General features: G+C 41.2%; 3 protein-coding genes across 3 annotated transcripts; 2 read left to right on the top strand and 1 right to left on the bottom strand.

Annotated features, from left to right (window-relative positions):
* Positions 1–29: 29 nt before the first annotated feature.
* Positions 30–5689, top strand: BDF20DRAFT_915017 (uncharacterized protein; the record flags this gene model as incomplete). The annotated part of the gene is made up of 6 exons (XM_053084263.1): positions 30–69; positions 148–231; positions 368–538; positions 599–702; positions 787–900; positions 998–5689. 6 exons carry the CDS (start codon positions 30–32, stop codon positions 5687–5689), a joined length of 5205 nt encoding a protein of 1734 aa, XP_052934260.1.
* Positions 5690–6156: 467 nt separating this feature from the next.
* On the top strand, positions 6157–10012 carry BDF20DRAFT_883212 (armadillo-type protein). The gene is made up of 7 exons (XM_053081776.1): positions 6157–6252; positions 6346–6417; positions 6507–6718; positions 6828–7149; positions 7211–7455; positions 7519–7630; positions 7718–10012. The coding sequence occupies exons 1-7, from the start codon at positions 6247–6249 to the stop codon at positions 9896–9898; spliced, it is 3150 nt and encodes a 1049-aa protein (XP_052934259.1). The 5' UTR covers positions 6157–6246; the 3' UTR covers positions 9899–10012.
* Positions 10013–12172: 2160 nt separating this feature from the next.
* Positions 12173–13919, bottom strand: BDF20DRAFT_883208 (asparaginyl-tRNA synthetase). The gene is made up of 3 exons (XM_053081775.1): positions 13624–13919; positions 13413–13527; positions 12173–13329 (listed from the first exon to the last, which is right to left on the bottom strand). The coding sequence occupies exons 1-3, from the start codon at positions 13875–13877 to the stop codon at positions 12259–12261; spliced, it is 1440 nt and encodes a 479-aa protein (XP_052934258.1). The 5' UTR covers positions 13878–13919; the 3' UTR covers positions 12173–12258.
* Positions 13920–13977: the final 58 nt, after the last annotated feature.

The raw sequence follows: 13977 nt of genomic DNA, 5'->3' as shown, positions 1-13977 counted from the left end.
CTAACAAAGCATCTTGAAAAAAAACGACCATGTCTACAACAGACTCTGATGCCGTTCATTTAAAGCAAGGTAAAAGTACGATAGCACTTTAAAAAGATGGAGGCCAGTCATTGACGCGCATGTGTATTTTTCTGAAAACCTTGATAGCTCTTGATTTTGAAGAGTTGCAAAAAAAGAACCTAGAGTTGGAGACAACCGTGAAAGAACTAACAGAAAAAAATTCTACATTAAGTATGTTTTCTTTTTCTTTTGTGGAGGCTGTCACCCACCCAACGGGGGACTCGTCTTCCATTACAGTCGAACAAAAAAAAAAAAAAAAAACCACAGCTTGAAAAAGAACATGAATGGCTTATTGTTTTTCAAATAGCTCATCAACTTTCCGAATCCAACAGTCAAAAGGATCGGTTTCAATCCAACATTACCAGTATTGAAAATGAAAAGAAAGCATTAGAAGAAAAATACAAAGAATTGCAAGAAAGCGATCAACGTATAAGATTGTTGAACAAGGCCACTGCAGAGAAACTCATTGAAAAAAGAGGTAAACGCAGCCTTGGCCATTCATTGCTGAACGAGCTTCTTATTCTATTCTCGCTTTTAGATGAACTTTGTAAGACACAGGAAGAATTTTTGGAAGTGCGTCAGGCTATCTTGACCAAGGATCTCAAACTTGAGAATATGAATTTGCAACTGGCGTCCTTAACCGTAAGTCATCCCTCAGGGATAAATCCACACAGACAGAGTGGACACTCACTATTTTTTTTTATTTTTTTTTTCGTTCCCTGTTAGGCTTCCAACGATACTTGTAAACAACAATTGACAACGGCAAAAGAAAAAATTGCCTCTCTTGAAAATCAAAAGAAAACACTCGAAAGAACTCGTCAACGTGAACTTCAGGATAGGGTAAAAAATGACCCATCAGCCAATACACAAAGGAAACGATTTGTATGGCATGAGTGAGCTAATACAAACGATTCTCTTTCTAAACAATGCATATTAGGCTAGAGAACGCGATGAAGCCAATAGAAAATACCAGGACCTGTTGAAAGAAAAAAATACATTATCGATTCGATCCGATTATGCCCAGCAAGAATTAAGCCATGCGAGAGCATCCGTTGCTCGTCTTGAAGACGAGTTGGACAAATCGAAAAAAGAGGCCGAGGATTTACGAACGAGACTAGGTAGCTTACAATCCAGCTACGACAAAATGTCGGGACTTCATGATCAATACACCCTCTCTTTGCAAAAAAAGACGGAAGCGCATGAGAAAGAGAAGCGTACACTACAACTTGAAATGGACGCATTGAAAGACGCTCAAGAAGGACTCAAAGCAGAATTGAAAAAGGAAAAAGAATACAGTAAGCACTTTTTTGCTCATATACCAGAAGGTGTTCTACAACAACAACAACAACAACAACAACAACAATACCAAGAAAACCAAAAACCCAACGGAACTTGCAACAACAACAACAGCTCCTTCTCAAGCTTACTGGACGATTATAAAAAAGACGGTAAAAATATCGAGGATATCTTTAGAGACTATTTGGATATCCGTGAGCGTCGCGAAGAATTGATTCAATCCAACAGAGATTTGCACGACATGGTCGACCGCTTGGAACGTGAAGTGCATGATCACAAGACGCTTTACAGCAGTGCCACCGTTGACTTGAATCGATACAAGCTTGAATACCAACGTCTGAAGCATGCGTTGGACACGACCCAAGAAAAACTGAATCAGGCTCTCCTGAGCAAAGATAAACTCCATCTCGAATGCGAAAAATTCAAGAAGCAACAGGAAGAACTGTCCATGTCCCTCAAAGATACCACTGTTCAACTTCAATACCTTTTGAGCGAAATACAGCGCCGTAATGAACCGATTCCTTTGCGCTTGAAGGATACAGCCGCTGATCTGCAGCGTGCCATCGTCGACCCCACGCTCCCCCTCGATCAACTTGTCTTTAAGAACGTCGTGGAATTGCAAGAACAAAATCAACGCTTCATCATCGAAAACAGAAAGTATCAAAAGACGTTGAACGATATGCAGGCTCACATCAGCATGGTCCAAGATCTGAAATCCACACTTTCCGATGCTGAACAAACCGCCGTCGATCTGTCACAAAAGAACCAAGACTTACAAAAGAAACTCGAAACAGCCAAATTAGAGTGTGAAAATTACAGAAAGCTCATCAACAGTAGTACAGCAGGAGCAGGAACAACAGCAGCAGCAGGCGGGGATGCGGTGCTTAGCTTCCAACAGATGGAAGCAACCCAGCAACAGCAATTGAAGGAAATAGAAGTGACCTTTGAGGCTTACAGAAAGGAGACAGAAAAGGACACCCATCATCTCAAAGAAGAACTTCAGCGTGTGCGTCGTTCGGAAAGCGAATCACGCAGCAAGCTGGCGATCGTCAGTAACGAGAAGCGCTCCTTAGCAGCACAAGTGTCCCGCTACAAAGAACAAGAGTTGGACTGGAAACAGAACGTAAGCAGAACTACTGCGGAAAATGAACGACTCTCTGAAGAGATACGTCTCAAGCAGGAGGAAGCCAATGATGCGAAGCAGCAATTAGAAGAGGCCAAGGCCAAGCTGGAAGCCCTTCAGGAGGAAAATGCACGTCATCAAGCTCGTCTGGAGGCCATCACTCATTCGTACAATGACTTGAGGGACCGTATGAACAAAGAGAACACAAGCAGCAACGAAGTGCTCGGTCTGTTGACCTCCCTGAAGAACCAAGTAGAGTCGCTGTCGACCAGCAAAGAAAACGCCGTCAAGGAAGCGCAAGAAACATCCCAGCGCTTGACACGTGAATTACAAAACACGTTGGACAAGCTGTCGGCCGCCGAAAAGCAGCTGGATGGCTACAAATCCATTGATACCAACGCTATGCGTGAAAAGTATCAGAAGGCTCAAATCGAAATTCAGTTCCTTCATACCAAGGTCAGCGAAATGGAACAGAAGCTGTCGGATGTGAACCAACAAAGAATCATCGCTCAGACCAAGTTAGCAGCAGCTGAAGAACAGCTCAAGGAAGCCCTTCACGCCTCGGCTGACGGTACGTCGACGACCGCATCTCCCAATGGAGTGGATGCTTCCTCCGCTTCTGCCAGCGATAGCGCGAACGCTTGCAACGAGCATCTCCGTCTCCTCGCTCAAGCCCAGGATCGTGTCCGTCAATTAGAAACAGATATGGAGAACTATCACCAGTCCCTGAACGAGGCCAACAAGAAGGCGGATGAACTGACAGCGGAGCATGAACAGTTTGTCCAACAAACGCAGTCTACCATTGATCGTCTCCTCAAAGATTTGGAAGAAAAGACAGAGGCTGCCTTGAAGGTGCAAAAGGAAGCGCAAGCCAACATTGACAACTACAAGTCTCTGCATGAAAAGTCTTTGGCCGCTCAAAATGAACTGGTGACAGAGAAGAAAACCCTGGAAGAAAAGGTGGATCAACTCAACAAGGAGATTTCTGACAAGGATTCAGAAATTGCCACCTTGAAACAAACCGTAGAAGAGGACAATACAGCTTTGACGCAAGTGAAATCCAAATTGGAGGAAGAATTGAAGAACGCTGAAGAACAACGTGAAACCATCAATCATTTACGTGCGGATATCACGAATCTTACAGCGGAAATCAGTCAGAACAAGACAGCTATCGAGGCAGCCATGGACGTGGAGACGCGCTTGAAGAGCGAACTTGAACGTGTCAACAACGAAAAGACGGAAGCAGAAGAGTGCTTGAAAGCCAAGTTTGCTGATCTCGAGAAAGAAAGACAGCAGCTGACGGATTCTGTCAAGGAGCTGGTCGCCAAGTATGCCGCTTGGGAATCTTCCAGCAATAAAGAAAACAGCACAGAGAGTGAAGAGTTCAACCGTACCACAGAAGATATCATTGCACAACTCTCAGAAGCCAATAGCGCTCTTCGCATTGAAAGAGATGCTTCAGAAATCAATTATCAACGTGCTAGTACTCAATTACGACACGCTCAAGACGAGTTAGCGTCCATCCAGCATACAGTCACCACTTTACACGCTGATGTGGCTCGTCTCATGAATGAGAATACCCAACTGAAGGACAAGAATTACATCGAAGAGAACAAAGAAAAATTACAGGTGGAGGCCATCAAATTCCAAAATGAAAAACTCATTTTGGAAAATAAAAAGCTGAGAGAGCAAAAGGAAGCCATTGCTATCGAAAAGTCACACCTGGATTCGCAATTAGAACCCCTTCAGCTTAAGATCTCTACCTTAGAAAGTCAACTGGAACATGCCAATCAACAAATTGCAGTTTATGCCAAGAGCCAGGATGAGTGGACCGCTCGTTCTGCTAAATTGCTTCAGAAATACAATAGAGTGGACCCCGCCGAGTTGGAAAAACTGAAATCCGAAGCCGAAAGCCTCAAATCTCAACTGGAGTCCATCCATACTGAATTGGAAGCCGCAAAGGCTGAAGCCGAGGCTAAGAAGACCGAGTTGGAACACTTCAAGACAGAGAAATCAACGTTGATCACAAAGATTAATGAAAGAGGCCGCTTAGCCATGGAATACAAGAAGAAAATGGAATCGAACGAGAAACAACTGAACGAGGTGAAGGAAAAGTTAGCTGAAGCTTCTAATACAAATGAAAAGGCCTTTGAAGAACAAAAGAAAAAGTTAGAAGAAGAAAAGGGCACCATTGAAGCCGAACTCAAGAAGAAGACAGATGAACATAGTGAACTGCAACGAAGATATGGCATGCTTTTACAGAGAGCACGCCACCTGCAAGTAGAGAATAAAAAGTTGAATGAAAGTATCAAGGAGATGGAAACAGCCAAGGTGGACACTAGTGCCTCTTCCGAACGACTTGCTGAGGTCGAAAAGGAACTATCAGAAGCACGCAAAACCATCAATGAGAATTCAGTTGAACTGACTCGTTTGAAAGCTCAGACTTCCATGGCACAAAATAGGGCTACACGTCTGCAGAAAGAGTTGGAAGCGTTGAAAGCTCAGAAAGCTACAGCCACTCCTACGATTGCTGGTATATCATCCCCCTTGGTTGGAGCAGCTTCTCCCATGCCTGAGGCTACTGTCTCCACCCCTACTTTGGAAGCAGCCGCTACACCTGAGCCTGTGGCCGCACCTTCTCCATTGGCCGTTACAGAATCCGTGGCTACATCCGCAACCGAACCTAGCGTATCAACCGCACCAGTGAATGCAACCGAAGAAGCAGCTACTTCTGCTGCAGTTGAAGCTGATATGTCCGCCTCAGAGCCGGAACCTAGCACTGGACAAAGCGCTGTAGCTACCTCGGTTGAGGAAGAAACACAACGTGAACAAAAAACAACGCCGACGGACAATACTACAACAACAGCACCTGAACAAGAGACAGCGCCTGTTCCAACACCGGGCCCCGATCCCTCGCTATCAGAGGAACCTACCGAAACTTCAGTTGCTTCTCCAGTTGTTTCTTCCAATGTAGAAAATACAGAACATGAAGAGGGCGAGTTAAATGAAGAAGAGGGTGAGCAGTCAACAACCACAACTGCTACCAACACAATGACTGGAGTCAAAGATGAGGCTACTGAATCTTCCACACCGACAGCTACAGTATCGGAAACGATAAACGAGGTGTCAACAGGCGAAAAAAGAGAAAGAGAGGAGGAAAACGGTGAATCTACTGAACCAAGCTCCCCATCCAAAAAATTGCATGTGTAAATAGCGAACGTATTTAATAAAGCAGATGACTACCAATACTGAATCTATCCTATTAAAAAAAAATTCCCCTTAAGCAGTCAAAAGTAACAAAGGGCTTGCTGTATCTTCAACAGTTGTTATCTCTTTTATCAAATGTTTTGCTTTTGCGTTGTTCATTTTGACGTTGATCTTCTCGGGCTGCCGACAGATATAAAAGCAAGCAACAGTAATCATCAAAGCTCAGTTAGGATATAATCAGAAGGTCCATGCTTTTATTGGTTGTTTAAACTTTAGCGTAACTGTCATCATGACTTACTTTGCAGCATGGAGTAAAATGCTTTATAGAAGCTTTTTGATAACGGGTGATTTTACGGCCACCTATTTTCCGCAAGAATAAACAACGCGACGCGGCTGGGGTTTCTGCAGATCGACGGGATTTTGTTTTCAGTCACTTTACCTGAATTTTCTTAATTCCTAAAACGAAAGTGAGCAAGGAAAAAAAAAAAAAGAAAATTTTTTTGAATAAACTCTTTTCATTTACCTTCTTTAACTCTTCACTACTACTTAACCGACCAAGAATGGAGGTAAACCATTAGACTAGATAATGGTCATCTCTGACTACATTCATATACACTAAACTCTTCGTTTTTGTTTTTGTGATTTTTTGTCATTTCTAGCAATTTCTTGCAGGTCTCGATGATCTTTTAACAAAGCTAGCCCAGGCACAAGATTCAGAGACAATCAGAAACGTAAGGCGTTGAACTCTCATTTTTCCACTTTCTCAACGATAAGCTGCTTACGCGCTTTTCAAATTATTTTCTTTTCCCATGGGATATAGGCCACTTCTGCTTTAAACACACAATATTATGCTTCTGCAGATTGTGTTCCTGCTTTAGTCGAAATTATCAGTCGTTCTCCTCACTTTCAAGTTAGACAGTTGGCTGCTGTTGAACTTCGTAAGAGAATTACAAAGTGGTGGTCTCAAATTCAAGAATCTGTTAAGGTCAATATTCGTGGCTCACTTTTGAATATTGCTCTTAGCGAAGAAAAGTAAGCAAAGCAAACTAGACACTCTTTTCTCATATAGACAACCTGAGGGATTGTCAATTTGACTGTTGATATTCAAGAAGTACCACAACTTTCATTGTCATTGTAATAGGGAAGCGGTTCGTCATTCTATTGCTCAAGTCATCTCTTCTGTAGCCAGTATTGATATGCCTGAGGAGAAGTGGCCTGCTCTGTTAGGATTTTTGTATGAAGCTTGCAGCAGTCAGAACCCTTCTCATCGTGAAGTCGGTATTTATTGTTTATACACTCTGTTCGATGTCATTGCTGATGTCTTTATGAACAATACGGTTTCTTTGTTTGAATTATTCAACAAATCAATTGTGGACCCTGAAAGCAAATCAGTTAGAATTACCACCGTACTAGTTCTTGGCAAATTGGCTGAATTTGTAGACAGTGAAGATAAGAATACAATTGTAAGTTCAGATGATTTTTCAATGGGGGACATGGCCATTCTAAACTCATCTGCTTCTACAGAAAATGTTCAGAGCTATGATTCCCAGTATAGTCAATGTATTGGAACAATGTATCAAGGACGATGATGAAGAACATTGTGCTCAAATATTTGAAGTTTTTGATACTATGTTGATGTTGGATGCCCCGTTACTCAACGACCATTTAGCTAACTTGATCGACTTCTTTTTAACTATCGGTGGTAATACGGAATTGGATGACAGTATTCGTGTTTTTGCGTTGTCCTTCTTGATGTGGGCCGCTGTCTAGTAAGTAACTTAATGTAATACCTTATTCATATGTTTCAGGAACTTACCACTGCCACTTTATAGCAAAAATCACAAAATTAGACAGTTAAAGCTCGTTGCACCTATTGCTGAAAGATTGATGCCCATTGGTACTGAGCAAGATCCGGAAGATATTGATGAAGATTCTGCCTCAAGAGTAAGTCGTACATGCGTTCTTAGTGCTTAGGTGCTGATATACTTACTCAATCTTTCTTTCTTTTTTTTTCCTACGTCAATATAACAGCTGGCCTTCAAAGTATTCAATGCTTTAGCTACTAATATTCCTCCTCAACATGTATTCCCTATTATTATGCCGCTCGTATTGAACTATATCCAAAACCCCAACCCCAACTTCCGTAAAGCCTCCATGATGACTTTTGCCGTTACTGTTGAAGGCTGCACTGATATTGTTGCTAGCAAGTTGAACGAACTTCTTCCTCTTGTCTGCTCCGGACTTCAAGACCCTGAAATGATTGTTCGTCGTGCTGCTTGTATGGCTCTCGGTTGTCTCGCCGAAGAAATGCCTGGTGATATTTCTGAGCATCATCAAACCTTACTTCCTCTTGTGTTTAATTTGATGAATGATAATAATGCTGAGATTACTAAACACGCCTGTAACGCTCTCGATGCCACCCTTGAAGGTCTCGGCGCAGATATCGTTCAATATCTTCCTTTGTTGATGGAAAAGCTGTTGTTCTTATTGGACCACGCTACTGAAACAGAAACTCGTGCTACCGTCATCGCAGCCATTGGCAGTGCTGCTCATGCTGCAGCTGAAGCCTTCCATCCTTACTTCAATCAAGTTTTACCTCGTATTGCTCAGCTCATGTCCGTTAAAGAGAGCACGGATGATCAATTGCTCCGTGGTGTGGCCACTGATACTGCTGGTTCTATTGCTGAGGCTGTTGGCGCTGAAGTTTTCAGACCTTATGTTGAAAACTTGATGACCTTTGCTGTAGAACAGCTCAAGTTAGACTCACCTCGTCTTCGTGAATGCTCCTTTGCCTTTTTCTCTAATTTGGCCCGTGTCTTTGGCGAGGATTTCGCTCCTTTCTTACCTACCATTGTCCCTGAACTTTTAGCATCTTGCAAAGCCGAAGAAAAGAATGAGGCTTTATTGGACGAAGAAATTGACCTCACCACTGGTGGTATGGATGATGATTTGGAGGATGATTTCGAAAACTTCAACTTTAATTCTGCTATTGCCGATGAAAAAGAGTTTGCTGTCGATGCTTTAGGTGAACTTTTTGCCAATACAAAATCCCATTTCTTACCTTACGTCGAGCCTTCTTTAGAAGAACTGCAAAAACTTACTGGCCATCTTTACGAAGGCGTACGTAAATCAGCCAATCAAAGCTTATTCACTTTTGTCAAGACTGTATATACTATGTCCAACCCTGGACCTTGGACGGTAGGCATTCCTGTCACTTACACTGTCCACGAAAATGTCAAAAGTTTGATTCAAACTGTTGTGCCCATGACTATCGAATTATGGAAAGAGGAAGACGACCGCTCTACTGCTGCTCAAATTTGTCAAGAATTTGTCGCCGCTCTTCGTCTCATGGGTCCTGTTGTTGTTGCTGACTATCTCGATGATATCGCCCAAAATCTATTAGAAATTTTTCAAAAGAAATCTTTGTGTCAGCAAGCCTTTGATGATGGTGATTTTGATGACGAAGATGATGATTTGGAGTCTGAGTCTGTCCTTATCACTTCTGCTGGCGATCTCGTTGCCGCCCTTTGTGAGACTGTCGGTCCCCACTTTTACAAATACTTTGAAGTTTATCTTCCTCTTATTCTCAAATATTACAAGCCCACAAAGTCTCAAACCGAAAGAGCTATGGCTGTTGGCTGTTTAGGCGAGTGTATCGTTGGTATCAAAGATGCCATTACCCCTCATACAGAACGTTTGTTGCAAACCTTTGTCAAAGCATGCGGTGATGAAGATGAGTTAGTGCGTAGCAACGCCGCTTTCGCTCTTGGTTGCTTGACTTTTCACACTCAAATGGATTTAAGCAATCAATACCCTGCTATGTTAACTGCTCTCTCCCCTCTTTTCAGTAACCAGACCATCCCCAATACTGTTGACAACGCTGCTGGCGCAGTCGCCCGTCTAATTTTAGCTCATCCTAACGCTGTTCCCTTGGACCAGGTTTTACCCACTTGGATCAGTGTTTTACCATTGAAGGCAGATTATGAAGAAAACCAACCCGTTTTCGATTGTATTTTCCAATTGTTCAATGCCAATAACTCCTTCGTCCTTAATAATCTGCCTCAATTCTTACACATCTTTACTCAAGTTCTTTCTGACAGTGACCAATTGAAGGAAGGAACAAGAACTCATTTGATTGAACTATGCCGTCATCTAAATGCTCAATCACCAGAGTTGAATATCGGTTCAAGTGAATTAGCCCGCTTCTTGTAATTTACATGATTTTTCTTTTAACCTTAGAATTATAGCACATACCTAGAAGAACCTTCATTTCTGTTTTCTTCAATTTTTTGTATAGTAATAATAATAACAACATTATAGTAGTGATATCGGTGCTGTCGTGGTTTTCTGATTTATATTTTTATTTTTGTTGACTTGTTCATATACTGTTAGAGATAATTGCCATGATGGCATAATTTGGCTATCGACTGAAAGAGGAGTTTTTGAGTGCACGATTTATTATCGCATACGAAACACATATTCATCAAATTTCAGGCTATGATGATGGAGGAGTACCATGATGGCTTTCACATCGACTAAAAGCTATTGTTTGTGTATAAGGTATAATCTCTTTCACTGCCAGCAATTTCTATTTCGATTCTTGCGCAGCCGTCAATTCAAACGGTAGAGTTTATGGTGCATTTTGGTCTATGGGACTGGTCTCAGGAAGGCATTTCAGTATATTGAAGAAACTTGTCACTAAGAAAAGAAACGACTTATAACTTGGAAGTTGTAGGTGGAAGGGCTGGCGTTGGTTTTTTCTCCACTTATACTCGCCCTTCTCTTCATATCACAAAATAGTGCCTTCTTGGTTTTTGGACCGCACTACACATGAAAAGCCACTACCTGTGATGGATAATGCTCCTATCTATACATCAGACAATATAGCCGAATACGTAGAATCTCGTGGCTACCGCTGCGCTTACTTGCCTTCCTATTCTCTTGAGCTCAATTCAATTGAGCAATTCTGGTCAAAGGTCAAAAGCAAAGTGGAACACATCAAGTTTCTCGAAAAGTAAGTGTTATGACCTAAAGTGAAGCTGCTGATAGCTTGAAATAAAGTGATTTTGAAGGGATTGTTAGGCATTCTCATAAATGCTTGGAGAAGTGCCCGTAATAGGCAAGCAATCTGAATATCTCAAGCTTCAATGGCACTACAAAAGAAGGCTTTTCTGTTACTCTGAGTTTGATGTCGATCAAGCGCCCTTTGCGCAACTAATAGCGACAAGTATAACAAATACTGGTTTCAGTCGATTTCTTGTTACTATTGCAGATGTGCCAACTTGTGAATCAAGATAAAGGAGAAATCATTTGATATTGAAACCATTTCATTAACAAAAATACAATTAGGACGTTATTAGTCGCAGTTCATATGTTGTACTCACTAAAATTGTCTTTCAAGTTTTTTATGGGGCCTAAGACTTACGAATGACAAATTACAGTCGCTTTTCATGAAGCTGCAAACACTTGTCTCTTTCAAACTAAACATTCGAGCAACGTTCGCAACGCGTGCCTGAGCGTTCTGTACATTTACATTGATTATAAACTTTATATGTTCCTGCTGTATGCTCCACTTCATTGTTTGTCTCTGTTTCTTTGTTTATCCAATTTGGTTCAACCATTCATCTTTTAGCCATTGTTCTCCTGTACGTAACCGTAGCAGCTATCGCAGCTTTAGTAATGAAAGAGTGATACTGAGGAGTCTGTGTCATATTCTATTTTATCATCAAAGTGTTTCCATCGTTTGTCGGTAGAACTACTTGTCCAAAGCCTTCATCGTGTCGTTACTCAAGTTTCAGGGCTCAAATAGCTGAAATTTGTTGTTCGTGGGTCGGTTGCCTCCAGAGCGCCATTGGACGAATTTACTCTCCGGAAAGAGTGTACTTCGGTTGTTGGGCGTTGCGTTGAATACGGCTTACCTACTGCAACAAATGTGGTTTCAGAAAAAAAATAATTCTAACTCCACAATAAAATAGGTTGATTATTGATTCAAAGTCTTTCTTAGCTTTGAGCCAGTATGTTACGTTTATGTATATCCATAAATCAACCGCCTTTCTGAATAGTTTTTCCTGATGAGCTCAATTGAAAGCTGCATAACAGTGTTCAATTCTTACATTACTCTACAAGTAAAGGGTGAGCGGTTGGTTGTGAAAAAGTTTTCAGTTAAAGATTGATTTTCTGAAACATATGAAGCATACGTGACTTTTTAGCATATATACTTTAGTCTGATCTGATCATATAAAAAGGCGCTAAAACTAGCTTTAGTACACTTTTTTTTCTTTCTCAACATACATATGAAATGTTATCCTCATAAGAGGTATCTCATCAATATCACTAAGATACAATAAGACTCTTAACAAAACATTTCAAAATCAACCTTTTACTATATGTATAATATCTGCTTCTCGTGATTACATAACAGTGAAGTAGATCTAAATAAAAAAGTAATACATTTTATTTTTATATGAATCGAACCCAATTCATTATGGTTCTTTTCTATTAATTTAAAGAGAATGATAAAAATTTTTCTGAACTTTGGAAAGATATACAAAGAGATTTGTGATAAGAACAAGTTAGTATTTACAATGACCTGCCCAACGCGGCATTGGTATAACTTCGCGTACATTTTCCAATCCTGTTAGCCATAATAAGAGTCTTTCAAATCCGAGTCCATAACCACCATGTGGTGCACTACCATATTTACGCAAATCTAGGTACCATTGGTAGTCGTCCAGGTCCATTTTAGCATCCATCATCTTTTGCTTTAAAATATCATATCGTTCTTCACGCATTGAGCCGCCAATCAATTCACCAATACCTGGTACCAACAAATCGAAGCATGACACAGTGTCCTTCCCATCTTTGGTTTCATTTGCTCGCATATAGAACGGTTTGAGATGTGCGGGATAATCCGTCACGAAAACAGGTCGTTGGCAATATTCTGAGGCCAGATATCTTTCATGTTCTGTTTGAAGACTAGAGCCCCACACTGTAGGGAATTCAAACCTTTTCTCTTTTTTATCTTGAGCTCTTTGTAAAACATCGATGGCTTCTGAGTAAGTCATTCGTACGAAGGGTTTTTCCACGCTTGTCATTAAACGCTCCATGAGCGATTTATCAACCCATTTGTTGAAAAATTCCAAATCTTCTTGACACGTCCTCATCACATAGTGTGTGGATTCCTTCAGGCTTGCTTCTGCTACATCCAACAGAGTCGAAAGTTGGTTAATGAATGAAAGCTCCGCTTCCAACATCCAGAATTCAGCCAAGTGCCGTGAAGTCATAGATTCTTCAGCGCGAAATACCGGTCCAAAAGTGTAAACTCGAGACAAGGCTAATGCCATAGCCTCGGCATGTAATTGACCTGATACCGTTAAGTACACTGGTTTTTTAAAAAACTCTGTACGGTCTTTGCAATTGATAGGAGATACCTCAAACACTTCACCGCCACCCTCGCAATCGTTAGCTGTTAGAATTGGAGTGTTGGTTAACGTGAATTCGTTGTCGCGAAAAAAATCGCGGAGACCTTCAGAAGCAGCATGGCGAACTCGAAGCACGGCACTACCAGTATTACCCCGCATTCTCAAATGACCAATACTTCTCAGAAATTCCATACTATGTCGTTTTTTTTGTAAAGGATATGTCTGTTGATAGTTTTCAAATACAAAAACATGTGAGTTATTCTTGCGCTTGCTGATATATGCAAAGGACAATCGTTATAGCTTACACCATCACATGCACCCAGAATATCAATTTGATCCACTTGTAGTTCTTTGTTCTGCTCAGCACCCAGGCTTGTGACAAGCGAACCTTTCAACTCTACGCAGGCGCCAGTTGTAAGTCTTTGTTGATAAAAGGAGGATACGTAAAATAAATATTTTTTGTTCGTTTCAGCGGGGTATCCTATTTATCCTACATTAAGTTTTGTAATATCCTACTTTTCAGCGTCTTCCGGATTCAAAATGGCTTGAATGCCTTTGAGTGTGGATCCGTCATTGATAGTGGCAAAACTGACTTGCTTTTGTTTTCTCACTGATCGTACCCAACCACAAACTGATACACGAGCATCATTCTCTTTTGGTGAGCTTAGTATTGATTTTATTGTTTGTGAAGGAAGGGATAATTTTTTAAAGGTTGAATATTGAGCGAACTGACGAAATCTCGAAATGCACGAACGATTGAAGGCTGTCATTGTGTCAAACTGGGGTAAAGTTTAAAAAATAAGTGCCCTATTTCATAAAGATATCAGGAACCCAATTTCTGGGCAATTGTCATGATTTTTCGACCCAATA

Source organism: Mycotypha africana (genome assembly GCF_025528875.1).
Source record: "Mycotypha africana strain NRRL 2978 chromosome Unknown BDF20scaffold_8, whole genome shotgun sequence".
Classification (NCBI taxonomy): domain Eukaryota; kingdom Fungi; phylum Mucoromycota; class Mucoromycetes; order Mucorales; family Mycotyphaceae; genus Mycotypha; species Mycotypha africana.
Note: the sequence above shows the minus strand (reverse complement) of the source record. Positions and strands in the feature narration are given on the sequence as shown.